The 27,226-nt window shown below is 39.8% G+C and overlaps 1 protein-coding gene across 1 annotated transcript in view; it reads left to right on the top strand.

Annotated features, from left to right (window-relative positions):
* The window catches only part of hfm1 (helicase for meiosis 1), a 152,911-nt gene that overhangs the window by 22,603 nt on the left and 103,082 nt on the right, over nt 1-27,226 (top strand). The window contains 2 exon segments of the mRNA XM_063063463.1: nt 22,666-22,996; nt 26,857-27,080. Of these exon segments, the coding sequence (XP_062919533.1) occupies nt 22,666-22,996; nt 26,857-27,080 (555 nt within the window).

Below are 27,226 nucleotides of genomic sequence, written 5' to 3'. Positions count from 1 at the left end.
CAGCAAATCAGAAAAGGCCACTTTTATTTCCACTCATTGCCTTCTGTCTATCAGCCATTCCTCTATCTTTGCCAGTATCTTTCCTGTAATGTCATGGGATTTTATCTTTTTAGGCAGCCTCATGTATGGCACCTTATCAAATGCCTTCTGAAAATCCAAGTAAAAGACATCCACTGCCTTTCCTTTCTCCACCCTGCTTGTTATTTCCTCAAAGAACTCTTAACAGATTTGTCAGGCAAGATTTCCTATTACAGAAACCATGCTGACTTTGACTTATTTTATCATTAGTTTCCAAGTACCTTGAAACCTCATCCTTAATAATAGACTCCAACACTTCCCAACCACTGAGGTTAGGCTAACAGGCCTATACTTTCCTTTCTTTTGCCTTCCTCCATTCTTAAAGAGTGGAGTGACATTTGCAATCTTCCAGTCCTCTGGGACCATGCCAGGATCAAGTGTTTCTTGAAAGATCATGACCAATACATCCATTACCTCTTCAGCAACCTCTCTCAGGACTCTGTGATGCAGTCCATCTGGCTCAGGTGACTTATCCACCTTAAGACCTTTGAGTTTGCCTAGCCCTTTTTCCTTTGTAATAGGAATGGCACTCACTCCTGCTCCCTGACACTCACCGTCCTCTGGCATGCTGCTAGTGTCTTCCATAGTGTAGACTGATGCAAAGTACCCATTAAGTTCATCTGCCATTTTTTTGTCCCCCATTACTACCTCACCAGCATCATTTTCCAGTGGTCCAATATCAACTGAAAAAACTGTTGGTATCCTGCTTTATATTATTGGCTAGTCTGCTCTCATATTTCATCTTTTCCCTTCTTATAGATTTTTTAGTTGCCTTTTGTTGGATTTTAAAAGCTTCCCAATCATCCAACTTCCCACTCACTGTTGCTACCTTATATGCCCTTTCCTTGCCTTTTACGCAGTCTTTAATTTCCTTTGTCAGCCGCAGTTGCCTACCTATGCCATTTAAGAACTTCCTCCTTTGTGGGACATACCTATCCTGCACCTTGTGGACTATTCCCAGAGACTTCAGCCATTTCTGCTTTACCATCAACCCGTCAGTATCCTCCTCAAATTCACCTGCTCAAGCTCCTCTCTCATGCCTCTGAAATTCCTTTTATTCTATTACAATACTGATACATGTGACTTATGTTTCTCCCTCTCAAATTGTAGTAGAATTCAATCTTATTATGATCACTGCCTCCTAAGGGGTTGTTTACATTAAGCTCCCTAATAAGATTTGTGTTATTACATAACACCCAATCTAAGATAGCCTTTCTCCAAGTAGGCTCAAGCACAGCTGCTCTAAAAAGCCATCTCACAGGCATTCAAGAAATTCCCTCTCTTGTGATACAACACCAACCTAGTTTAAGTCCCCGATTATAATCTCAACCCTATATCTTGGCTACCATTTGGAGGCTTATATATGATTCCCATAATGGTTGTTTTACCCTTACAGTTTCTTAACTACACCCACAAAGATTCAACATTCTCTGACCCTATATCCCCTCTTTCTAAAGATGTAATTCCATCTCTTACCAACAGAGCCACCCCACTGCCTATGCCTTCCTGCCTATCCTTTCGATACAAAGTTTATCCTTTGATGTTAAGCTCCCAACTATGACCCTTTTTTAGCCACGACTCAGTGATGCCTTCAACATCATACCGACCAATCTCTAATTGCACCATGAGTTTTTCCACCTTATTCTGAATGCTGCGTGCATTTAACTACAGCACCATCAGTCCTGCATTGTTCACTCCTTTGACTTTTGCCTCTCTGGTACAATTTAACTCTTTGCTCTGTCTATATTTGTACTCAATCATTGGCTTCTCCTTCCTTACATTCATGTTACACCAATCATCTACTTGTAAACCTGCTGGTTCATCCTCAGCTCTATCACCCTGGTTCCCATCCCTCTGCCATATTAGTTTAAACCACTCCCAATAGCTCAAGTGTTGCAAAGTAAGGGCGAACCCAAATGCAGGACACTGGCATGGAGATAGAGTTAGTATGCAGACGAGGGCGTGAGCATGGCAGGAACTGAACGGCAAACAGGATGGTGAACGGAAAAGCAGGAGGCAGGTAAAATTTATCTTGACACAGGACATTGCTGGAGCTGAATGGCAAACAAGAGACAGGTGGCAGGCAACACTTATCTTGACATGGAGCATTAACTGGAAAGGCAAACGGCAGGCAATACTTATCTTGACACGAAGCGTTAAATGGAAAAGGCAAACGGCAGGCAATACTTATCTTGACACATAGCGGCAAATGGAAAGTCAAACAGCAGGCAATACTTATCTTGACACAGAGAGATAGAGTTACACAGGAAAACCTCGGTACTGAAGTAAAACTTAGGATACATAATCCTAAACGGCCGGGAACGTGAATTACCACACTGGCTGAACCAACGATCTGGCCATGAGTGGATGCAAATCCGGGGTTTTTATGCTGCAGGTTTAGATGAGAATCAGGTGCTGCAATCAAGGAGCCCAGGAGAACATGGGGAAAAGAGAATTAGGAGAATATGAGGAATTAACGGTCAGGACCGTGACATCTAGTAAATCTGCCTGCAGGAATGTTGGTCCCCCTCGGACTCAAGTGCAGTATGTCCCTTTTGTACTGGTCCCATCTGCTCCAGAAGAGGTCCTGGTTATCCAGAAATCTAAATCCCTGCGCCCTGCTCCAACTCTTCAGCCACACATTTATCCTTACTGTTGTGTGGCACAGGCAGCAATCCTGAAGAGATCCTGTTTCTCAGCATCCTTCCTAACTCTCTGTATTCTTTTTTTCAGGACTTCCTCCCTTTTTCTACTTATTTCATTGGTACTTCTGTCTGCTCACCCTCCCTTTTCAGGATATTGTGGACGCGTCCAGAAACATTGCAGACCCTGGCATCTGAGAAGCAAACTACCATCTGTGTTTCCTTCTCGCATCTACGGAATCGCCTATCTGCCCCCCAACTATAGAGTCTCCTGTTACTGCTGCCATCTTCTTCAGTTCTCTACCCTTCTGAGCCACAGGGCCAGAGGCACAGCCACTGTTGGCTCCCCCAGGTATGTCTTCCCCCCCAACAATACTCAAAATAAGTTCTTATTATTGAGGGGGATGGCCACAGGGGTGTAATGTAAAATACTTATTCATTGTCCCCCATTTCATTACAACCTCTCCAGCATTGTTTTCACTGTTCTGATTTCCACTCTCACATCTCCTTCACACTTTATGTATCTGAAGAAACTTTTGATGTCCTCTTTAATATTATTGGCTGGCCTACTTTCATATTCCATCTTTACCTTATTGACTTTCTTAGTTGCCTTCTGTTAGTTTTTAAAAGCTTCCCAATCTTCTAACTTCCCACTAATTTTTGCTCTATTATATGCCCTCTCTTTGGCTTTTATGTTGGCTCTGACTTCTCTTGTTAGCCATGTTTGTGTCATATTTCCTTGAGAATACTTCTTCCTCTTTGGGATGTATATATCCTATGTCTTCCCAATTGCTTCCAGAATTTCCAGCCGTTGCTGCTCTGCCAGCATCCCTGCCTGTGTTCTTTCCAAAACAATTGTGGCCAACTCCTCTCTCATGCCTCTGTAATTTCCCTTACCCAACTGTAATCCTGATGCATCTGACTTTAGCTTCTCCTTCTCAAATTTCATGGTGAATTCAATCACATTATGATCATTTTCTCCTAAAGATTCTTTTACCTTAAGCTGTGTAATTAATTCTGGTTCACTGCACAACACCCAATCCAGAGTAGCTGATCCTCAATTGGTCTCTACCACGAGCTGCTCTAAAAAGCTATCTCAAAGGAACTCTAGAAATTCCCCCTTCTGTAATCCAGTACCAACTTGATTTTCCCAATCTACCTGCATATTGAAGTCCCCCTTGACTATTGTGGCATTGCCCTTTCGGCATGCATTTCCTACTTCCTGTTATAATTTGTAGGCAATTTCCTTACTACTGTCTGAGGGTCTGTATTCAACTCCCATCAGGGTCTTTTTACCCTTATAGTTCCTTAGCTCTATCCACAATGATTCAACATCTTCTGATCCTATGTCACCTCCTTCTAATGATTTGATATCATTTTTTACCAACAGAGCAACACCGCCCCCTCTGCCTTCCTGCCTTTTCTTCTGATACAATGTGTATCCTTGGACATTAAGCTCCCGGGTATAACCTTACCACCATGATTCAGTGATGCCTTGAAAATCATACCTGCCAATCTGCAACTGTTCTGCAAGTTCATCTACCTTATTCCATATATTGTGAGCTTTCAGATACAACACCTTCAGTCCTATATTCACCCTTTTTGATTTTGTTGCACCATGCTCAACCTTTTGATTCCTAACTTTTTCTGAGGACTCACCAACATCTGCCTTCACAATCTCTTCACCAAATGTTCAGGCACTCTGGTTCTCATCCCCCTGCAACTCTAAATTAAACTCCACAGTGCAGCATTAACAAACCTTCCTGCTAGGATAATAGACCCCTCCAGTTCAGGTGCAAGCCATCCATTCTTTACAGGTTCTACCTTTCCTGGAAAAGAGCCCAATGATCCAGAAATCTTATGTCCTCCCTCCAACACCAACTACTTAGCCATGTTTTAAACTGTATGATCTTCCTAGATCTAGCTTCACTAGCACATGGCATGGACAGCAGTCCTGAGATCACAACCCTGGAGGCCCTGCCCTTTAATTTAGTATTTAACTTCCTGAACTCCCTATGCAGAACCTCATCACTTGTCCTACCCACATCATTGGTATCTTCATGGACCAAGATTTCTGGCTGTTCACCCTCCCACTTAAGAATACTGAGGACTCAATCTGAGATATCCCAGATCCTGGCAACCAGGTGGCTACGTACCATCAGGAATCTTGTTCTTGCCCACAGAACCTCCTGTCCATTCCCCTAACTAATGAATCCCCTATCATCACAGTGTGCCTCTTCTTCCACCTTCCCTTCTGAGTCATAGAGGTAGACTCAGTGCCAGAGACCCAGTCACTGTTACTGTTGTCTGTTAGGTTAACCTCCCCTCCCCCACCTCCGACAGCATTCAAAGTGATAAACCTGTTGTTTAAGGGGGATGGCTGCAGGGGTACTCTATACTGGCTCTTTAACCCCTTTCCCCTTCCTGACTGTCACCCAATTTACTGTGTCCTACACCTTTGTTGTAACTGCCTGTCTAGATGTCTTGTCTTTTACCCCTCAGCCTCCCGAACGATCTGGAGTTCATTCAGTTCCAGCTCCAACTACTGAATGTGGTTTCTTAGAAGCTGCATCAGTTGTAGTGGTCAGGGATATTGGTTGTTTCCCTGCCTTCCCACACCCTCTAAGAGGTGCTTGACATCTCTACTGTCTTAGCTGAGCAGATATAAAGAAGAGAAGGAAAAAACTTGAGGGTTTCTTTCCTTTGCTTTCTCTGAGTGAAGCCTTGAAGAGCTAAAGCCTTAAGATCACCACTCTGACTATGTCCACTCAGAACATGGCCGCTGCTCTTGCCCCTGACTTCCTTTAATTTGCTCTTACTAATCAATCCCAAAAACTGATCGGCCACTGGTCAAAGCTCTATTATGCTATTATGAATCACTTTTGCCTCTTATCCTTGTGCAGTGGACCTGTTTGAAGTCCCCTCCTCTCCAAACCTGCGACGTCTGGATTGGCCGCTGGTCAAGGGTCTGTTCATTAAAGTGGCACTGTTACATGTAAACTACTTAAAGTAGAATCAAATATCAAAATGTAGAAATATTAACTGAGATGGAACTATATTAAATTGGCAGCATCATAGATTGCTTTAATGTAAGGACTGAGTAGAAGATTTGAGGAAATGAGACTTACTTAACTGGCAGTTGTAAAGATGTTGATGGTGTTCTAAGAAAACATTGTAACATCAGTCAAAGAATGGGGTTTTCCTTTTTCCACCATTGGAGCTGCCTTACCAGTATTTTACCAGATTCCTCTCCTTCATTTCCCAGACATCTGCCCCCTCCCCATCTTCCCTTTGCCTTAACAGGGATAGAATTCCTCTTGTCCTCGCATACCAACCTATGAGCCTCATGCTCCACAACTTCCACCATTTTCAATAGGATCCTACCACCGAATACATCTTTACCTCCTCTCACCCCCTCCCACTTTTCTGCTTTCTGCAGGCTTTTGCTCTCTTCGTGATTTCCTTGTCCATTCATCCATCCCCACTAATCTCACTCCTGGCAATTATCCCTGCAAATAGAAGAACTGCTCAACTTACCCTTTCACCTCCTCACTCACCTCTATTCAGGACCCCAGATGGTCATTCTAGCTGAGCCAATACTTCATCTGCAAATACGTTGGGGTCATTTACTGTATCCAGTGCTCCCGATGCGGCTTCCTCTACATTGACGAGACCTGACGTAGATTGGGGGACCGCTTTGTTGGGCACTTTCACTCCATCCACAACAAGAGCATTCCCCAGTGGCCAACAACGTTAAATCCAATTCCCATTCCCATTCCAACATGTTGCTCCATGGACCCCTCTACTGCCACGATGGGGTCACTTTCAGCTTGGAGGAGCAACACCTTATATTCCATCTGGGTAACCTCCAACCTGATGACATTGATTTCTCTAATTTATGATCATTATCTCTCTCCCCCTTTTCCTCCCCACTTCCATTTCCCATTCTGGCTCCCCTCTTACCTTTTCTTTTCTCTTCACCTACCTATCACCTCCCTCTAGTGCTTCACCTTCTTCTCTATCTCCCATGGTCTACTTTCCCCTCCGATCAGATTCCTTCTTCTTCAACCCTTTACCTTTTCCACCATTCCTCCCAGTTCCTCACTTTATCCCCCCCCCCCCACCCTCTTGGCTTACCGATAAAACTTCTAGCTTGTGTTCCTTCCCCTCCTCCCTCCCCTACCTTCTTATTCTGGCTTCTTCTCCCTTCCTTTCCAGTCCTGACATATCAAAACATCGACTGTTTATTCCTTTCCATAGATGCTGCCTGACCTCCTGCGTTCCTCCAGCATTTTGTATGTGTTACTGTGGATTTCCAACATCTGAAAAATCTCTTAGGTTTATGTAAGATCGGTTCATAAGACATCAGAAATCAAAACATTTACACCTGCAGTTATAGGTTATTACAAAAATATTATTAATAGAAAGAATAACACCAAACTTTGCTGAAGTTTTTCCAAAATTAGTTTGGATCTTCTTAGCGTGTTAGTTTGAATGAAATGAATGGAGAACTCCTATCATTTTGATCCTGTCTTCTCCTATCATTTTGGATCTCCCCCTCCCCCTCCCCCTCCCCCTCCCACTTTCAAATCTCTTACTAACTCTTCCTTCAGTTAGTCCTGACGAAGGGTCTCGGCCTGAAACGTTGACTGTACCTCTTCCTAGAGATGCTGCCTGGCCTGCTGCGTTCACCAGCAACTTTGATGTGTGTTGCTTGAATTTCCAGCATCTGCAGAATTCCTGTTGTTTGCGTTTTTAAAATTCACTACTGCGAAGCCTCTTCCGGTGATGCCTACACCGAAAAAGTTTAGATCCACTCTTCGACGGGAGTTCAGTGAAACCGTCTCTCACTGCTCCCCATCTGTAATTTCTTCGGCTCTTCAACTTTTCGACCACATTTTGACTCAGACTCGCTATTCAGCTCTTGGCTCCATCCCTCCCCCTCCTGTCTTCTCCTATCATTTTGGATCTCCCCCTTCCCCTCCCACTTTCAAATCTCTTACTAATTCTTCCTTCAGTTAGTCCTGACGAAGGGTCTCGGCCTGAAACATCTTCCTAGAGATGCTGCCTGGCCTGCTGCATTCACCAGCAACTTTGATGTGTGTTCCTTGAATTTCCAGCATCTGCAGAATTCCTGTTGTTTGGAGAAATTGCATTGTACTTTTACACAAGAGCATTAAACTCCATTGAAATGAAGTTTATCTAGCCAAATGAATGACCTAAAATCTCAGAAGACTGAAGTAGTTGGCTCCATCTGACAACTGTCTGCTCGTGAACCAGTTTAACTTTGAACCAGCTAATTTTCATGGATTAGATCAATAATTATTATCTCTGCAGTATGACAACTCTGTTCCTTCCTCATCTCATCTGATGTTGAACTGTGCACCAATGCCTTTGTGCCTCTGTGCTTGAGTATTCCAGTGGACTCCTGACCAGTCTCCTTTGTTCTATTTGCAAATTGAAATGGTTACTTAAGTTCTAACTTGAATCAATCATTCCACAGTCTTCATTAGTTATATACTACCTCAGTCTTAAAATTTTCATCTTTATTTTCATATCCCTCATGATCTCACTCTTGCCTATATTTCTAATCTCCTAAACTCTATAACCCCCTGAGAATATCTGTGTGCTCCTCTAATTCTGGCCAGTTACTTCTAAAAATGAAAGAGAGGCAAAGAAGTGGACAGAATTTCAGAGCTTTTACAGATCACCAGTGATAGGCTGATGAGTTAGTAGCCAGAATTGGAGGAGCACACTAATATCCTCAAAGGATATATGGTAAGATGTTCTAAAAGCAGTCTGTTTTATTTTTTATCCTCACTTTGGTTCACCTGTCGGTATACCTTGTAACTGCAAATGCTCCCTGAACTACTTTGAAATATTTTGCATCAGTAAAGACATGTGCCATCAAAAGACATGGTTAGGTAGGCTCTGTAAACCGTGATGGTTGTTGAGGCACATACTTCAGGGGAGACCTGAAGGAAGTTTATTAAATTATCTGAGGCATAGATAGACAGACAGAATCTTCTTCCCAGGATAGAAATGTCAAATAGAACGTGGAACAATACAACTCAGGAACAATGTTTCCTCTCATTTGTAATGCAGTGTGCACAAAAATCTCGTGTTGTGCAATTTTTTTGCCCAGAGACAACATGTGTGCATGGAATAATTTCTTGAATAAAAACAGTATAAATAAGCCAGTTCTAAAATCTGCAGATGAATCATTGCAAACTCCACATTGTCAACACTGTCCATATCAGAAACTGGAAAAGGAAATGTAATTGTGTGCAATCGTGAACTATACTTACCATACCAACGAGGTAAAGGGTAACAACCTTTAGTGCGCAGTTTAAATTCCTTTTGTGCACTAGTAGCAAAAGGTGTGTGCATGCACACATCCCATTGCTCAGGAATAGGCCCTTTGGCCCATGATGTTGTTCCAAACTAATTAAGGTAATAATGCCAAATTTAATTAATCCCTTCTGCCTATATATGGTCCATATCCCTGCATATTCACATGCCTAAAAGCCTCTTTTACAGAGAGAGTGATGGTGCAGATGCAATTCAGACTTAGGAATGTAAAATATCCATCATAGAAACTTCTATGTGCTTCTACAGTGAGCATAATTTGGGAAGCTTTGAATACAGTGGGTGGTAAACCATCTGGTTATTGATGAAACAGAACAGGAACTATTAAAATGGAAATGACATTCCTCATAATGCTTTATTTCTTTTCTGACAATACTGATGAGAAGTATGTTAAATTGTAGAAAATCATATATATTGATATATTAAAGTAAATGAACTATATTAATATTTTAATAGGAAACTTGTCAACAAAGAAACAACAAATTGGCAGATAGCACCCCCTCCACCAATTTCTGAAATACCAACTGCACAGGAATTGCAGAGAGAGCTAGAAAGGCTAAGATCATCAGGTATAATGTATAATTTTAACATTCCAGAACTCTTTTTGTGCTTTTTATAATGTATTGCTCTTTCTGTAATTTTTTGACTTTTTAAATTTAAAAGTTTTACAAATCACTGTGAAGAACAAACTGCGGAGGAACTCAGTGAGTCAGGCAACATCTGTGGAGGGAAATGGACAGTCAACAGTTCAGGTAAAGACCTCTCATCTGAACCACCTGATACGTTGACTGATAATTTGCCTTCTCAGATGTTGCTTGACTTACTGAATTCTTCCAACAGATTGTTGTTACCGATTCCAGCATCCACAATATCTCATGTCTCCTTTTTAAAATCATGCTTAGCTGTTTCCATTATTTTGCCAGACACTCAGCCCTGTTGTTGTCCTTGCATTCTTTGGAACAGAAAGCAAAGTTAGGCAATTGTATAATTGAAATATTAGTTTCATAGCTAATCAAAATACTGTGCACTGAAGATAAAGTTCAAATTTTAACAAATATTATTTAATTATTTAAACCTTTCTGTAACACAGATTTTTGTTATTGTTTTGTTACAACTTTAAAAAAAATTAACTCTTTCTCTTACCCTTGAAAGCTTTCAAACACAGTGGCAAGTGGTTAGAACAGGTAGAACTGCTGCCTCACAGCTCAAGAAACCTATCCACAGGTGCTGCTTGTGTGGATTTTACATGTTCTCCCTGTGACCATATGGGTTTCTACTAGGTGATCCTATTTCCTTCACATCACAAAAACAAATTGACAGGTGAATTGATTACTGTGAATTAGCCCTTATGATAAATGAGTGGTAAACGAACTAAGAGTTAGTAAACATTTGAGAGAAAATACGAGGGGTGATTGATAAGTTTGTGGCCTAAGGTAGAAGGAGTCAATTTTAGAAAACCTAGCACATTTATTTTTCAACATGGTCCCCTCCTACATTTACACACTTAGTCCAGCGGTCGTGGAGCATACGGATCTTGGACCACCAGAAAGTGTCCACAGATGGGTGATTGATAAGTTTGTGGCCAAAGGTAAAAGAAGATGAGTTATACAGCTCTCGTGACATGCACATGCAGTTCAACTCATTCAGTGATTATGCAAACAACAGGAATTCTGCAGATGCTGGAAATTCAAGCAACACACATAAAAGTTGCTGGTGAACACAGCAGGCCAGGCAGCATCTCTAGGAAGAGGTGCAGTCAACGTTTCAGGCCGAGACCCTTCGTCAGGACTCACTGAAGGAAGAGTGAGTAAGGGATTTGAAAGTTGGAGGGGGAGGGGGAGATCCAAAATGATAGGAGAAGACAGGAGGGGGAGGGATGGAGCCAAGAGCTGGACAGGTGATGGGCAAAAGGGATACGAGAGGATCATGGGACAGGAGGTCCGGGAAGAAAGACAAGGCGGGGGGGGGGACCCAGAGGATGGGCAAGGGGTATATTCAGAGGGACAGAGGGAGAAAAAGGAGAGTGAGAGAAAGAATGTGTGTATAAAAATAAGTAACAGATGGGGTAAGAGGGGGAGGTGGGGCATTAACGGAAGTTAGAGAAGTCGATGTTCATGCCATCAGGTTGGAGGCTACCCAGACGGAATGTAAGGTGTTGTTCCTCCAACCTGAGTGTGGCTTCATCTTTACAGTAGAGGAGGCCGTGGATAGACATGTCAGAATGGGAATGGGATGTGGAATTAAAATGTGTTTCAGTGATTATGCAGAAAGTTTGAAGTTAATAACTCATCTCCTTCTATCTTAAGCCACAAACTTATCAATCACCCCAATGAGTTATTAACTTCAAACTTTCTGCATAATCACTGAAAGAGTTGAACTGCATGTGCATGCAACGAGAGCTGTATAACTCATCTCCTTCTACCTTAGGCCACGAATTTATCAATCACTCCTGCTGTGGACACTTTCTGGAGGTCCAAGATCCGTATGCTCCACGACTGTTGGACTAAGTGTGTAAAAGTAGGAGGGGACTATGTTGAAAAATAAATGTGTAGGTTTTCTAAAACTGACTCCTTCTACGTTAGGCCACGAACTTGTCAATCACCCTTTGTATGTCATGGAATTACTCAAAAATAGAGAGGAGGAATGGGATTAATAGCAACTGGCACAGACAGAATTGGTTAAATGTCTTATCTTTGTGTAGTAATAAGTAAGTCAATCAATACAAATTGGGAAAAAAGTATGCATCAATATCAGAATATCTTTTCAGATTTAAAATATTGATTTTAAATGCAACAAGTTAATTTTGTTATCACAAAGTTTGCTACAATGCTAGCAACTTCTTGACCTTCAGAGACTGAGCAATTTCAAGTTCCTGGGTGTCAGTGTCTCTGAGGACCCAACTGGATCCAACATATCAGTTATGAAGAAGGCAAGACAGTGGCTATATTTCTTTTGGAGTTCAAGGAGATTTGGTGTGTCACCTAAAACACTCGCAAATTTCTACAGATGTACCATGGAGAGCATTCTAACCGGCTGCATCACTGTCTGGTATAAAGGGGGGAAGGGCTACTAGACAGGATTGAAGTAAACTGCAGTGAGTTGTAAAATTAGTCGGCTCCTTCATGGCACTAGCCGCTGTAGTATCCAAGACACCTTCAAGAAGCGGTGCCTCTAAAAGGCGGCTTCCATCATTACGGAACCCACCACCCAAGAAATGCCCTGTTCTCATTGCCACCATCAGGAAAGAGGTACAGAAACCTGAAGGCACACAGTCACTGATTCAGGAGCAATTTCTTCCACTCTGCTATCAGATTCCTGAATGGACATTGAACCCATGAACATTACCTCACCACTTTTTATTTCTTTGTTTTGCACTGCTTATTTAACTACTATATATATATATACACACACACACATTAATTTACAGTTTTTTTCTCCATGTTATGTATTGCATTGTACTGCTGTCACAAAGTTAACAAATTCCTCAATGTATGCCAGTGATATTAAAATTGCAAAATATACATTAGTTCTGCCAGAGTATCCAAAACACTTCTAGTATTTTGCTGTAAGATGTTTTAATATAACCCTTTTGATCTTGAGACAATATTAGATTAGAATACTTTTTCCTAATTTCTCTGTCTACATCTGAAACACTGGCACAGTATGTATAATTTTTTTGATGGATTTATGACATTTGGAACATTTTCTTTACATTTATCTTTAATTATCACACTTATAAATGTTTTATTTCTGAATTTTAACGGTTGGAACTTCACCACTGTCTTATTTAGATTGCTTTACTTACATTTATTTTTTATCAATATGATCAATATCTTCACAATTTTTGAGTTTTAATATTCCTAATTTTCAGAATGAAACCAGTTCAGTTTCATGTAAGTTAAGTCTGTTCTCAGAGTGCCATTTGATGTTCTTGCAGTGGCTCCAAGTGGTTGGAAAATAGAAGGGCTATCTTTTTTTGTGAATTATCCGTGATAGCTAAATTTAAGTGTTCTCAATAATAAGTAAATAAAGTGAAATGTTTTGGAATTTGTGGTAAATCCAGATATATACATTCAATGGCCAAGTTACTAGGTACACCTGTACATCTGCTCTTAATGCAGATATCTAATCAGTCAATCATGTGGCAGCAACTCAATGCCTAAAAGCATGCAGACATGGTCAAGCAGTTCAGTTGTTGTTCAGACCAAACATCAGAATGGGGAAAAAAATGTTATCTGAGTGACTTTGACAGTGGAATGATTGTTGGTGCCACAGGGAGTGGTTTGAGTATCTCAGAAACTACTGATCTCCTGGATTTTCACAAACAACTGTCTCCAGAGTTTACAGAGTGGTGCAAAAAGCAAAAAAATCCAATGAGTGACAGTTCTGTGGGCAAAATGCCTTGTTAATGAGAGAGAACAGAGGAGAATGGTCAAACTGGTTCCAGCTGACAGGAAGGTGACAGTAACTCAAATAATCACGTGTTACAACAGTGGTGTGCAGAAGAGCATCTCTGCATGCACAACATGTCGAACCTTGAAATGGATAGACTACACCAGGTTCCATTCCTGCACCCCCATTCTTGGAACAATACAAAACTCTAATTTATTTTATTTATAGTCAATGTAAATTGTTTGACTATCCTTCACAGATAATGGCAGTACCTAACCTCAAACCAATCCTTAGAAGGCTAGTCCTATTTGCACTTTGTGGTGGAAATGTAGCATATTTCCTAGGTTCAACATTTCAACCTTTTATAATAGTCTGCAATGACAGATTGTCACTTGATAGCCAAATCATGGCCCTTGTATTGTCAATCAGACAAGGGCTTTTCAAACAGCATGGTAAATTCACAGCACTGACTTAATTATCATACAATCAGTGGATTCTATGACCTCAAGATTCAATGACGAACATAACAGTTTAATTTACATTTCAGAGTTCAAGGAAAATCAAAGAAAATGAGACTGGATCGACGGAAGTAAATTTGATCATGACTAACTCAGTTTTATCAGGAAGATGCTTCCAAAAAGCCCTTCTTAAATAAGTAAGATAAATATATGCATAGAAACTACCATTCAGGATCTGGTGGTTCCAGCACCCACTCATTTGGCAGTAATGAAATTCAATAGTTCATTGATGCCATATGGAATTTCTAATTTGAACAGCCAATTACATTTTCAGTTATGTAAAAACTACTACCTCCTCCAGGTCTTTTGTATCATTTGGTTTTGCATGATCAAATGTAAATTATGTCTTGTACAGTATATAAATCTTTCTAGACTGTTTCATTTTCGAATATTCTAATTCATGGGTGATGGTATCACTGTGCATGCCCATATTTTACAGCAATATCTAGACCAAAAAGGTCTATTGCTTTGTCAGTTACTCTTGTACTATAATGAAGTGGTTGCTTAATTTTGTAGATGAAGGCATTAGAAAAATTGGTATAACCTTGCAACAAAACCTTGGCTTTGAGCTGCTTGCTGACTGGGCTGTTGGCTAAATTTGATTATGTAATGATGGGGGAAAATGAAGTAGTAGGCTTTATAATGTATAAAGCATCAGTATAAATTAATTGAAAGGATAGCAAATCATTCTGTATGCGCAAATGAATCATATGCCAAAACGATGCACTATTCGTCTCCGGTTATATGTCCTTCGCTGTACACTTGATGAAGTGTTTTGAGAGGCTGGTGTATCAATTGTGTCTGAATGGCGACTTGGATCTGCTCCAATTCGCCTACTGAAGCAACAGGTCTAGAGCAGATGCTATCTCAATGGCTCTTCACACAACACCGTAACATTTGGAGAGCAAAGATGCATTCATCAGGATGCTCTTTATCGATACAGCTCAGTATTTAACACCACCATCCCCTCAAAACTAATCAGTAAGCTCCAAGACATGGACCTCAATTCCCCCTTGTGCAATTGGATCCTGGTTTCCTCACTTGTAGACCCCGGTCTATTCGGAGAGGCAAAAACATCTCCTCCACAATTTTCATCAGCACAGGAGCACCATAGGGATGTGTACCTGGCCCCCTGCTCTATTAACTTTGCAGCTATGACTGTGTGGCTAAGTACAGCTTCACACCATATGCAAGCTTGCTAACAATACCACTGTTGTGGGCTGTATCAAAGGTGGTGATGAATCAACATACAGGAGGGAAATTGAAAACTTGGCTGAGTGGTGTAATAACAACAACCTCTCACTCAATGTCAATAAGACCAAGGAACTGATAGTAGACTTCAGGAGAGGGAAACCAGAGGTCCATATACCAGTACTTGTGCAGTTTTATTGGTTAGATACTTGCAGGATTTAGAGCCAACAATTGTGAGGGGCTTGCAATATAGTAGCCAGCCAGTATTGTGTGTTACTTAGTGGGCAACTTGCAGACCAGTATTAGTCCATGTTCTTTTTGGTGACAGAGGCTGCAGGTTTGAAAAGTATGTTGATGTAGCCAACAAGGGTGACTGCATGCATTTTGCAGAAGCAGTACAGTGCAGGCACAGAATGCAGGGAGTGTAGGAACTGAATATTTAGGATGGGATATGGGCTATTTTGCTCAAGTGGCATGGGGCTTCTTGAGTGTTATTGAGGCTGTACTCAATAAAGCAAATATTTCAGCACATGCCTGACTTATGCCTTCAAAATGAAACAAAGGCAGTTGTCACAGGATGTTTAACCGCTGATTTATTCTTGCATCATCAGCTGCATGTATTTAGTTACTCTAGTTATGGTTCTGGTGAATAACCCCAGGATGTTGATGGTGGGAAACTCTTCAATGCTAATCCCATTGATCATATTTAGGTCTTTGACTATTTTTGGTTGGAGATTAGCACTTGTGCAGCATGAATATTACTTGCTAAGGCTGACTATGTTTTATTGCATGGGCATGGAATGTTTCAGTGTCTGAAGCATGGTGAAACAACATTGCAATATGAACTGAAATGGGCCATATGGTATCTTAAGTTGGATGCATCACTCAGTTGGATCAAAACTGATCCGATCTTAGCCTTGGCTTCACTTTCCTTATTATTTAATACCTTGAATATATTTGATGATGGCACAGTAGTATAGTGGTTGGCACAACACTCTACAGCACAATAACCTGGGTTCAATTCCCACTTCTGCTTATAAGGAGTTTGTACATTTTCCCCGTGACTGCATGGGTATCCTCTGGGTTCTCTAGCTTCATCACACAGTCCAAAGACGTACTGGTTGGTAGATTAATTGGTTATTGTAAATTGTCCCGTGACTAGCTAGGATTAAATCTGGGGTTTGCTGGGTGGCTGGGTTCGAAGGGCCAGAAGGGCCTTTTCTAAGCTGTATCTCAATAATATGAAAACTAAAAATAAAATATTCAGCGATTCAATCTTCATGCCTCTTGAGGGTAGAGAATTCCAAAATTTATGGCTCTCTGAGTGAGAAATTCCTCCTCTTCACCGTTTTAAATGAACAATCATTCTGAAACTATATCCTCTAGTTTTAGACTCTATCAAAAGGAGAAGCAACATCTTAGTATTTACATTGTCAAACCTTTTCAGAATCTGAAATGTTTAAAACTAGATCATCTATAAATTTACTACAATCCAATCAGCTCATAAATCAGCTCCATCATCCCTGGCATTAACCTATTAAATTTACTGTGAATTAAAATAAACAATTGGATCATCACTGGGGCAAACATCCATACTTCTGATATAATGATGTAAGGAATGTCCTTTCTGAAGCAGCTGAGAATGGTTGGTCCTAGAATACAGTTCAGAGGAACTCTTTCAATAATATCCTTGCTCTTATATTCTCGTCCTATTGAAACGAGTGCGAAAATTGCATTGGCTTTCCTTACTGCCGACTCAACCTGCAAGTTAACAATTAGGGAATTCTGCACAAGTACTCTGAAGTCCCTTTGCAGCTCTGATTTTTGAATTTTTTTCCTGTCTAGAAAATAGTCTATGCCTTTATTCCTTCTACCAAAGTGCATGACCATACACTTCTCTACACTTTATTCCATTTGCCTCCTCTTTGCCCATTCTCCCAATCTGCTTAAGTCCTTCTTCAGACTCCCTATTTCCTCAACACTAATTGTTGCTTCACTTATCTTTGTATCATTTGCAAACTTGACCATAAAGCCATCAATTTCGTCATCCAAATTATTCACATCTAATGAGAAAAGAAGCCGACCCAACACTGACCTCCCTGCAGAACACCACTAGTCACTGGCAGCCAACCAGAAAAGGCCTTCTTTATTCCCACTCTATCTCCTTCAATCAGCCAATCTTCTATCTATGTTAGTATCCTTTCCTGTAATACCATGGGCTCTTGTTAAGTAGCCTTATGAGCAGCACGGATACATCTGACTTTATCTTCTCCCACTCAAGATGCAGGGTGAATTCTATCATATAATCACTGATTCCTTAGGGTTCCTTTATCTTAAGCTTCCTGATCAAATTTGGTTCATTACACAACACCCAATCCAGAATTGTGTTTTCCCCAGTGGGTTGAACCACAAACTGCTCCAAAAAGCCATCTTGTAGGCATTCTACAAATTTCCTCTCTGGGAAATGTACCAACCTGATTTTCCCAATCTACCTGCATATTGAACCCCCCCCACCCCCCCACCCCCCCACCATGACTACGGTAACATTGCCATTTTTACATTCCATTTCTATCTCCCATTTTAATTTGTATACCACACGCTGGCTACTATTTGAGGCTTACCTCCCATTAGGGTATTTCTACTCTTGTAGTTTCTTAACTCTACCTATAAGGATTCTATAGCTTCTGATCCTACAGTAGGTCACCTTTTTCTAAGGATTTGATTTAATTATTTTTACCAACAGAGTCACCCAACCCCTCTGTCTACCTGCCTGTCCTTTCAATGCAAGGTGTATCCTTGGATGTTAAGCTCTCAACTACAATCTTCTTTCAGCCACGACTCAGTGATACCCACAGCATCATACCAGCTAAACTTTAATTGTGTTACAAGATTGTCTACCTTATTCCATATACCGTGTGCATTCAAATATAATACATTCAGACCTGTATTCATGACCTTTTTTGATTTTGCCCCAAAGTTGCACTTCAGTACATCCCACTGACTGCAATTTTGCCCAATTATCTTCCTGTCCTTCCTCTTAGTCTCACTTCACACTGCATATACTTGTATGCTAACTGCCACATTCTCAGCCCTATCATTTCTGGTTCCCATCTCCCTGCCAAAAACAGCTCTGGCAAACCTGGACTACCACTGTGATGTTATCTGGAATTGAGTATTCCTGGCAAAACTTTGATAATGCTATCATTATACATTGAGTGCAATCTTACACTCATTGTCAGGAAGACTAAATAATTGATTGTGGTCTTCAGAAAGGGTAAGATGAGGGAACACATACCAATTCTCATAGAGGAATCAGAAGTGGAAAGAGTGAACAATTTCAAGTTCTGGAGTAAAAATATCTCTGAGGATCTAACTTGGATCCAACATGTCGATGCAGCTGCAAAGAAGGCATGACAGTGGCTATATTTCATTAGGAGTTGAGATTTGGTATGTCACCTAAAACACTCGCAAATTTATACAAATTATATTGAAAGAACAGACAGGTAGACAGAGGGGTTGGGGTAGCTCTGGTGGTAAAAAATTAAATCAAGTCCTTAGAAAGAGGTGACATGCTGTAGGATCAGAAGTTGTAGAATCCTTGTAGATAGAGTTAGAATGGAGAGCATTCTAACTGGCTGTATCACTCTCTGGTATGGTGGGTGGGGGAGGTGCATGGGGGTGCTATTGCACAGAATCGAAGTAAGCTGCAGAGAGTTGTAAACTTAGTCAGCTCCATGATCAGCACCAGCCTCCGTAGTATCAAAAATACCTTCAAAGAGCGATCCCTAAAAAAGTTGGCATCTGTCATTAAGGACTCCTATCACCCAGGACATGCCTTCTTCTCATTGCTACCATCAGGAAGGAGGTACAGAAGCCTGAAGGCACACGCTCAATGATTCAGGAACAGCTTCTTCCCCTCTGCCATCTGATTTCTGAATGGACATTGAACCTTCTTTCAGTGAGTGTAATGATTTCCCATAATGTTTTCAGGGCAAGAGATTTCAGTGACAAGGTTAAACTGGATTATTCTTCTTCAAGCAAAAATAATTGAGAGGAGACCACAGAGTTATAGATTATGACAGGTTTAGATAACGTAACCAGTGGAAAAGTTACTTACATAAACTGGTGGTGTAGGAACTAGGGAATACTGAGAGGATGCAAGGAAGAACATTTCTTCACACTATCTGGAACACTGTACCTAATAGACATTCTGGAAGTAGAGAAGGTTAATAATTTGAAAAGGAAATTGGATAAGCACAATATGAGTAGGAAAATGGGACAGATTAGATTACACTATATAGAGCAAGTATGGACAGAATGGGTTGAATGGTCTGTTCCAAAATGATTTAAGTCTAAGAACCTAAAATCAAAAGAAAATATCAGTGCATAGGTTACTGGTGCTGGTTGAAAGCACTGTCAATAACTTCAAGAGAGAGAGAGATATGCAGTCAACATTTCTGGGTGCACACTTCAAAAGAGAATTAAAATGGATAATTCACTCAACATTTCCAAGTGGTTACAAATGCCTTACCTTTACCTTCAACATTCACGTGCTAGGCTTTGCCATCTTTCAGGATAGGTGAATTATTGGATTCTCATCTCGTATTAGCTGTTCAGTTTTCTAGCACTGTATGTAGTGGACTGCAGAGCTTTTACCCAATCTGTTCATTGTGTGATTGTTTTATTCAGTCTATGACATGCCACCTTTGTTGATATAGCTGCCTTTTAATTGTCTGTTGTAACTTCAACAGATGGGACAATTTTTTTAAGTAGAGCTTGTGCTTTTTAGCTCTGTGTACTAAGCTCAGTCCACAGGCTTGATAGTAGTGATAGAATGAAGAATGTACCACCACAAGTAATGGATCTTGTTGGTGTACACTTTTACTGCTGCAGGTGGTCCACAATTCCTTATGGATATTTTTAGAGTTTAGAGTTACCAGATTTGTTTTATGTCTATCACATCTAGAACCAAGACGTCCCAAGAGTGAAGATGTAATCTTATCGATACACAGACCTTATGATGGTTACTCCTCCCAGTAATGTTATTGACTGATGCATCTGCAGCAGATACAATAGTAATAATTTGGTCAAGTAGACTTATTTTGATTCACTTAACATCTGCAGCTGTGTTCTTCAAATCCAGCCGTATCAGTTAGTAAAATTGTACATTTGTGCCACTCTTGTGTTTGGACATTGTAGTCTCCCATCCATAGTAAACTCTGTGCCATTGCTACATTCAATACTTCTTCTATGTCGTGCTTAGTGTGGAGGAGTACTGGTAAATCTGTTGAGGGAAGGTAATTGGTAATTTTCAGATTTCTTTACCCATTTTTTGCCTGATACTTTGAAATATTATGGAGGTCTGTGACTATGTTGAAGACTGAGTATTGTTCTCACTGATTTCATACAACAGTGATACCACCACTGGTGGATCTGCATTGCAATTGAAATAGGACTTAACCGGAAAATTTAATGGTGGTACCTGGGATTATGGCTAATCTATTGCTTGAATAGTCAGTGAGATAACTCTTGCAAATGAATGACTTGCTTGTCCAGATTCACTAATATTCTCACCAGGTAGCCTGTCTAGTTTTATTTTAATTGCGCATTAATAAATGATCTTCATTACACCTCAGTAATTTATTAGGCTAAGAGTCAAATAATTTGCTGGAGACTGACAGATTTTCCTCCTTGAAGGAAATAGTGAACCAGTTGGGTTTGCAGTTTCATGGTCACCATTACTTTGGATAAATCGTTTAAATTTAATGTAGATGATTTAATTAAATTAATGTAAATCTCCCAGCTGGTATGGTAGGATTTAACTTGTATCCTTGTTTTTAGTCCTCTGGGTTACAATCCAGTTACTTATGAACTATGATGTTGTCCTATGATCTCGGGCCTCTGATCTTCTTCAATCTCAGGAGCTTGGATTTGGGACATATTAAGAGACTTTTTGAGATTTTGTTTATGCCAAAATAGACATAATCTTTGAGGACTGGTACATTCTTTGTTGTTTATTTGAGGCTATAATGGGGATTCATTGACTAATTTGATATAGGGCGCAACTTTGATTATGTGATAGTTGAAAATGAATGGTATCTAGATACTGGACAAACGTGTACATGAGAGTTAAATATCATTGTGCATCTATAATCCATGCCTATTTCTCAAATTTGAGGTTCTCTTTGAATTGCCAAAGGAGCTTGCACTTTGTTCATTTTGATTTTTGCTAACAAAATAGCAACTAGAAGCAAACAGTGAAATAAATAATATAACTAAAATGACAGCGATGTTCACTGTGTGTTGCTTCAATTATAGGAGCCTATTCCTGTAGGACAGGCGGTAGACATACTGCAGCATTAATAAATGGGAAAGTATTTCTTCCACTGTGAAAACAATTAAGAAACTATAAAATCAGTGAAAGACCTATTTGAATGATTTAATAAGCCTTGGGAATTTGCATAGGCCACATCTGCAGACTGAAACTGGAGTTTTTCCGGGTAGGAAATGCAACCAGGTGATGAATAAGGCGTGCTAGTCTAAATGGTCAGATTTGTACCAGCAGGACCTCATAAACCTGGTCTGTAATATACATATAATGAAGATGCATAGGAAAATGCAAGTGAATTGATTATAGATACACTTTTCTTACCAAAATACTTTTTTAAAATTACAACATCACTTTCTTTTGTACTGTGCTTTGTTATAATTCAGCTTTGGTGATTTGATATATTATAACTGGATTTAAGGATGGACTGTCTAAGTCTGAAATATATCTAACCAATAGTAATAAAGAAATGGCCAAATGTTTGAGAATAAGTAGATAGAGGAAAAACAAGAATAAATTCTAAGTTAAATTTCAACTTAATGCACAAATGAATAATAAGGAATTTTATGGAAGCCTAACAATGAAAATCAAGTTGAAATAAAAAGCATCAAAAGTGATGAGCTATGAGAATGAGTTTTGATATTTTTAAAAATAAATCCAATTTACTAGAGTTTTTCTTTGAAATTACTGTATATAGTTGTGCAAAAATTTGGTGTGGCGTATCACAAAATTTTAGAGTTTAATTAAGCTAATGATTCTTGCAACATTTTTCACTTCATCTCATTCCCCTCAACACAATTTTTAACTTCGGATAGTTAAAAGGTTTTAATATGCTCTACTTCCTTGGTGCTTTCTTATAGAACTATCAGTTAAGCCCTGGATTTCACCTAGCATAGAACCTTGGATATAACAATGTCGAGAAAGAATGTAAATTGATAATGTTGTGTAATCTTTATTTACAGATTAAAGGCAAATTCACTGTACTAATACAATAGCTATATGTGTTGTGTAACATTTTTCAAAAATTCTATTATTCCACAAATTTCATTAAGAACATCTTCTAATGTTTACTCTCTGAAATCTTGTTGAACCTGACTTAGTGCTTGCTTTTTCAGATTACATCTGACTTTTTGCTTTATCTTTTCAGGCATCAAGCAGTCAAAGAAATTTGTACCACCTTTAAAGAAGAATATGGAAAGTGATTGTCAGTCGCAAATGGTTTTTGATTCCCAATATATGCATACCCCAATCAAACGAAAAACATTTGAAATAGGGTTAAATAATTCCCTGAAAGATCAATCTCAGTTTAGATTCAGAAATGACAATTCTATTCCTTCAACGATCCTGTTAAATGACAACAGTAAAGGTCACAGCAGACATCAGAATGAAGAGACATTTGATAATTTGAATTGTCTTAGTACTTCACATCATAACCCCGTGGAGAAAGATGAAAGTGATAAGTCTTTGTTCAGGAAAAGGTAGTATTCTTCTTTTTGTATTATGCAGGACACCAAGTGTTTTTTTTGAAACAAGACTTGACAATGACTGTTTCTCTCTCGAAATGAATTTCCATAGGAAAGGGGTTTTGCTTTAGGAAATATGTGTCAATATGCACCATCAAAGAAGTTTATTTTGAGGGCAAATCCAAATAAATACTTTAGTCACTCATGTTTAGATGATAGCAAATGGAATAGACATTTGATTTTATTTTTGTTTAATTGATAGTGTCAGAGGATCTGTCTACTTTGCATGCCTCCGGTTTTCCCTTTCTGTTGATTTCACTGGAAAGTAATGGGGAGCGGGGAAGGGAGAGAACTGGAATAGTGGTAAAATGAGTTATGGGACCAATTCTATTAGTTTCCATCAAGCGTGCTATTATATTTTGAGAAGCTTATGGTAAAACCAATATGTAGATTAGCGATTTTTTTTATCAATCATCCTATAGAGTTCATAGGAGTAAGTGATTAAGATTATTAGAGTGAATACAATTTGCACCTGCCACTCATAAAATTTTGAAGAGGAAATAATCCTGTTTACATCAGGAAAAAATTTGGTAGTTTAGGTTATGTGTTCTGTCAGCTGTCGTGGTGCCTATTTTAAGTGGTCTGGGTGTATTGCTTATTGCAGCACATGGCTTAAATGTAGGTTTGCTGAGTGAATAGAATTTAATAAGACTTCTGATGTAAATCCATACACCCCTTCAACCCATTGTTTCTCAATAAACACTCTGCTTCCCAAATGAATTTATCTAATGAGTAGTAATCTATATAAGACCCAAATGGCCAAGATACAATCCCATGTGTGTAAAATAAATTGACTTCAATGGAGGACATGGTTAGAGGACAGCAGCTGATGGGTGTTCCTTTTGGGCAAGGTAGGGGAGAGCTGGCTAGATTGGTTACTGGTGAAATGTTTGCCATACTTACTTGAAACATTCCTGTATTCATTTACAGAAAGAACAGAATCAGCTGTGGTATTCTCTCTGATGAAATACCATGACTCACTGCCAAATTTTCCAGCTGTCTTCATCGATGATTATGGCGTCAATAGATTTTCAATAGAAATGTCAAAATTTAAAAATGGGCTTTAATCCTTTTAGTACTGAAATGAGGAGGCTTTTAATCAAACCCGTTTACACTTGGTGGCCACTTTATTAGGTACCTTCTGTGGTTATTTGTGTTACTGTCACCTTCAGTCTGGCTATTCTCCTCTGACTACTTTCATTAACAAGGTGTTATTGCCCACAGAACTGCTGTTCATTGGACTTTTTTTTTGGCGGGGGTCAATAGCATAAAAAAGGTTGGGAACTCCTGCTCCAGAGACTGTTGTGTGTGAAAATACCAGGAGATCAGCTGTTTCTGAGATACTCAAACCACCTTGTTTGGCACCAACAGTCATTCCACGGTCAAAGTCACGTAGATCACACTTCTTCCCCATTCTGATATTTAGTCTGAGCAACAATTGAAGTTAAATTGTAAGTTAAAAGAGGATGATTTTTTTTATATACCAGGAATTGTATATTTATGACCTGTTTCAACATAAGTACTATAATTATACTGCATACTGGTTGAGTTGAGTGGATATATTTCCCACAGAACACACAAGTTTTCTTCATACATTGGGCACCCTGTAATCAAATTCCTCCACCTTAGAGTGGCAGCTTTGTGTGATGTCCAGTATCCTATAATATTCCATTGCTCTTGCAGTCAACCAAAGCATCCCAATCCACTTCCCCAATCCCTCACCATAAGTATCATAATGTTCATTCATTGCCATCATCAATCCACTCACAACTTATTCTCAAGTCCCATCATCCTACAGTGGCAGACTTAACTAGTATTCACTCTGTGCAGCTTTTCTCAAGAAATAGTGGATGCATTAGTGATAATTTTTCAAAACTCTTTAGATTCTGGACTAGTTCCTGAGGATTGGAGGGTGACTAATGTAACCCCACTTTTTAAAAAAGGAGGGAGAGAGAAACCGGGGAATGATAGACCAGTTAGCCTAACATCGGTAGTGGGGAAAATGCTAGAGTCAGTTATCAAAGATGTGATAACAGCACATTTGGAAAGCGGTGAAATCATCGGACAAAGTCAGCATGGATTTGTGAAAGGAAAATCGTGTCTGACGAACCTTATAGAATTTTTTGAGGATGTAGCTAGTAGAGTGGATAGGGGAGAACCAGTGGATGTGGTATATTTGGATTTTCAAAAGGCTTTTGACAAGGTCCCACACAGGAGATTAGTGTGCAAACTTAAAGCACACGGTATTGGGGGTATGGTATTGATGTGGATAGAGAATTGGTTGGCAGACAGGAAGCAAAGAATAGGAATAAATGGGACCTTTTCAGAATGGCAGGCAGTGACTAGTGGGGTACCGTAAGGCTCAGTACTGGGACCCCAGTTGTTTACAATATATATTAATGACTTAGACGAGGGAATTAAATGCAGCATCTCCAAGTTTGCAGATGACACGAAGCTGGGCAGCAGTGTTAGCTGTGAGGAGGATGCTAAGAGGATGCAGGGTGACTTGGATAGGTTAGGTGAGTGGGCAAATTCATGGCAGATGCAATTTAATGTGGATAAATGTGAGGTTATCCACTTTGGTGGCAAAAACAGGAAAACAGATTATTATCTGAATGGTGGCCGATTAGGAAAAGGGGAGGTGCAATGAGACCTGGGTGTCATTGTACACCAGTCATTGAAAGTGGGCATGCAGGTACAGCAGGCGGTGAAAAAGGCGAATGGTATGCTGGCATTCATAGCAAGAGGATTCGAGTACAGGAGCAGGGAGGTACTACTTCAGTTGTACAAGGCCTTGGTGAGACCACACTGGAGTATTGTGTGCAGTTTTGGTCCCCTAATCTGAGGAAAGACATTCTTGCCGTAGAGGGAGGACAAAGAAGGTTCACCAGATTGATTCCTGGGATGGCAGGACTTTCATATGATGAAAGACTGGATCGACTAGGCTTATACTCACTGGAATTCAGAAGATTGAGGGGGGATCTTATTGAAACGTATATAAATTCTAAAGGGATTGGACAGGCTAGATACAGGAAGATTGTTCCCAATGTTGGGAAAGTCCAGAATGAGGGGTCACAGTTTAAGGATAAAGGGGAAGCCTTTTAGGACCGAGATGAGGAAAAACTTCTTCACACAGAGAGTGGTGAATCTGTGGAATTCTCTGCCACAGGAAACAGTTGAGGCCAGTTCATTGGCTATATTTAAGAGGGAGTTAGATACAGCCCTTGTGGCTAAAGGGGTCAGGGGGTATGGAGAGAAGGCAGGTACAGGGTTCTGAGTTGGATGATCAGCCATGATCATACTGAATGGCGGTGCAGGCTTGAAGGGCCGAATGGCCTACTCCTGCACCTATTTTCTATGTTTCTATAGATAGATAGCTCATAAATCTGACTGTTTGGTGAGAAACTGCTTTATAAAAGTATTTCTTAATTTCTGTAGGACATACTGTCAATCCTTACTTCCATGTTTTAGATAGATAGATAGATATACTTTATTAATCCCGAGGGATTTTCATTCCAAAAAATCATATTCATGAACTTAAACCCTACACAATTGCCATCCCACTGATGCCCCTACACCCCAAGCTTTTTTACTACCCCTGAGAAAATATCAGGGTTGTAGATCCTTTTTGAAGCGTTAAACCAATACGTTCACTATTTTCCTTCTTAATTACACATCTAGTGACTGAAAAATAATTGTGTTTTGCTAGTATTTTAAGAAGCTTGAAAAGTAATTTCATTGTATTTGGTAAATAAAATAGTGTTTCTTAAAGTCTTAAATTTTCAACACATAAATGTAAGTCACTCTTCCTGCAGATTATTTAGAATGCCAACACCAACCAAAGCAGCAACTGATGACTGTCCAGCTTTTCTTGAGAAGTCCCTGTTACATGATGAAGAACATGAACTTATAAGCTTTACTGAAAAGCACAGTGAATGTAGTGTAACAGATGACATCAGACAAAAACAGCAGAATGGCACTCAGTATGTGATAAAAGCACACATACTTCCTATGATGCCACATTCATTTAATGTAAAAGGTGAGGGATATTATAATAGCAGATACAGTTGCTTTTTGTGAATTATAGTCAAACCACTAAGTACAAATTAATCCAAATCAGTTTATTATTATTGACATATGTCGTGAAATGTTTTGTGGCAGCAGTATGGTACAAAGACAAAAAAT

Source organism: Mobula hypostoma, chromosome 12 (genome assembly GCF_963921235.1).
Source record: "Mobula hypostoma chromosome 12, sMobHyp1.1, whole genome shotgun sequence".
In the NCBI taxonomy this organism is placed as follows: domain Eukaryota; kingdom Metazoa; phylum Chordata; class Chondrichthyes; order Myliobatiformes; family Myliobatidae; genus Mobula; species Mobula hypostoma.
This window is presented reverse-complemented; position numbering and strand designations above follow the sequence as displayed.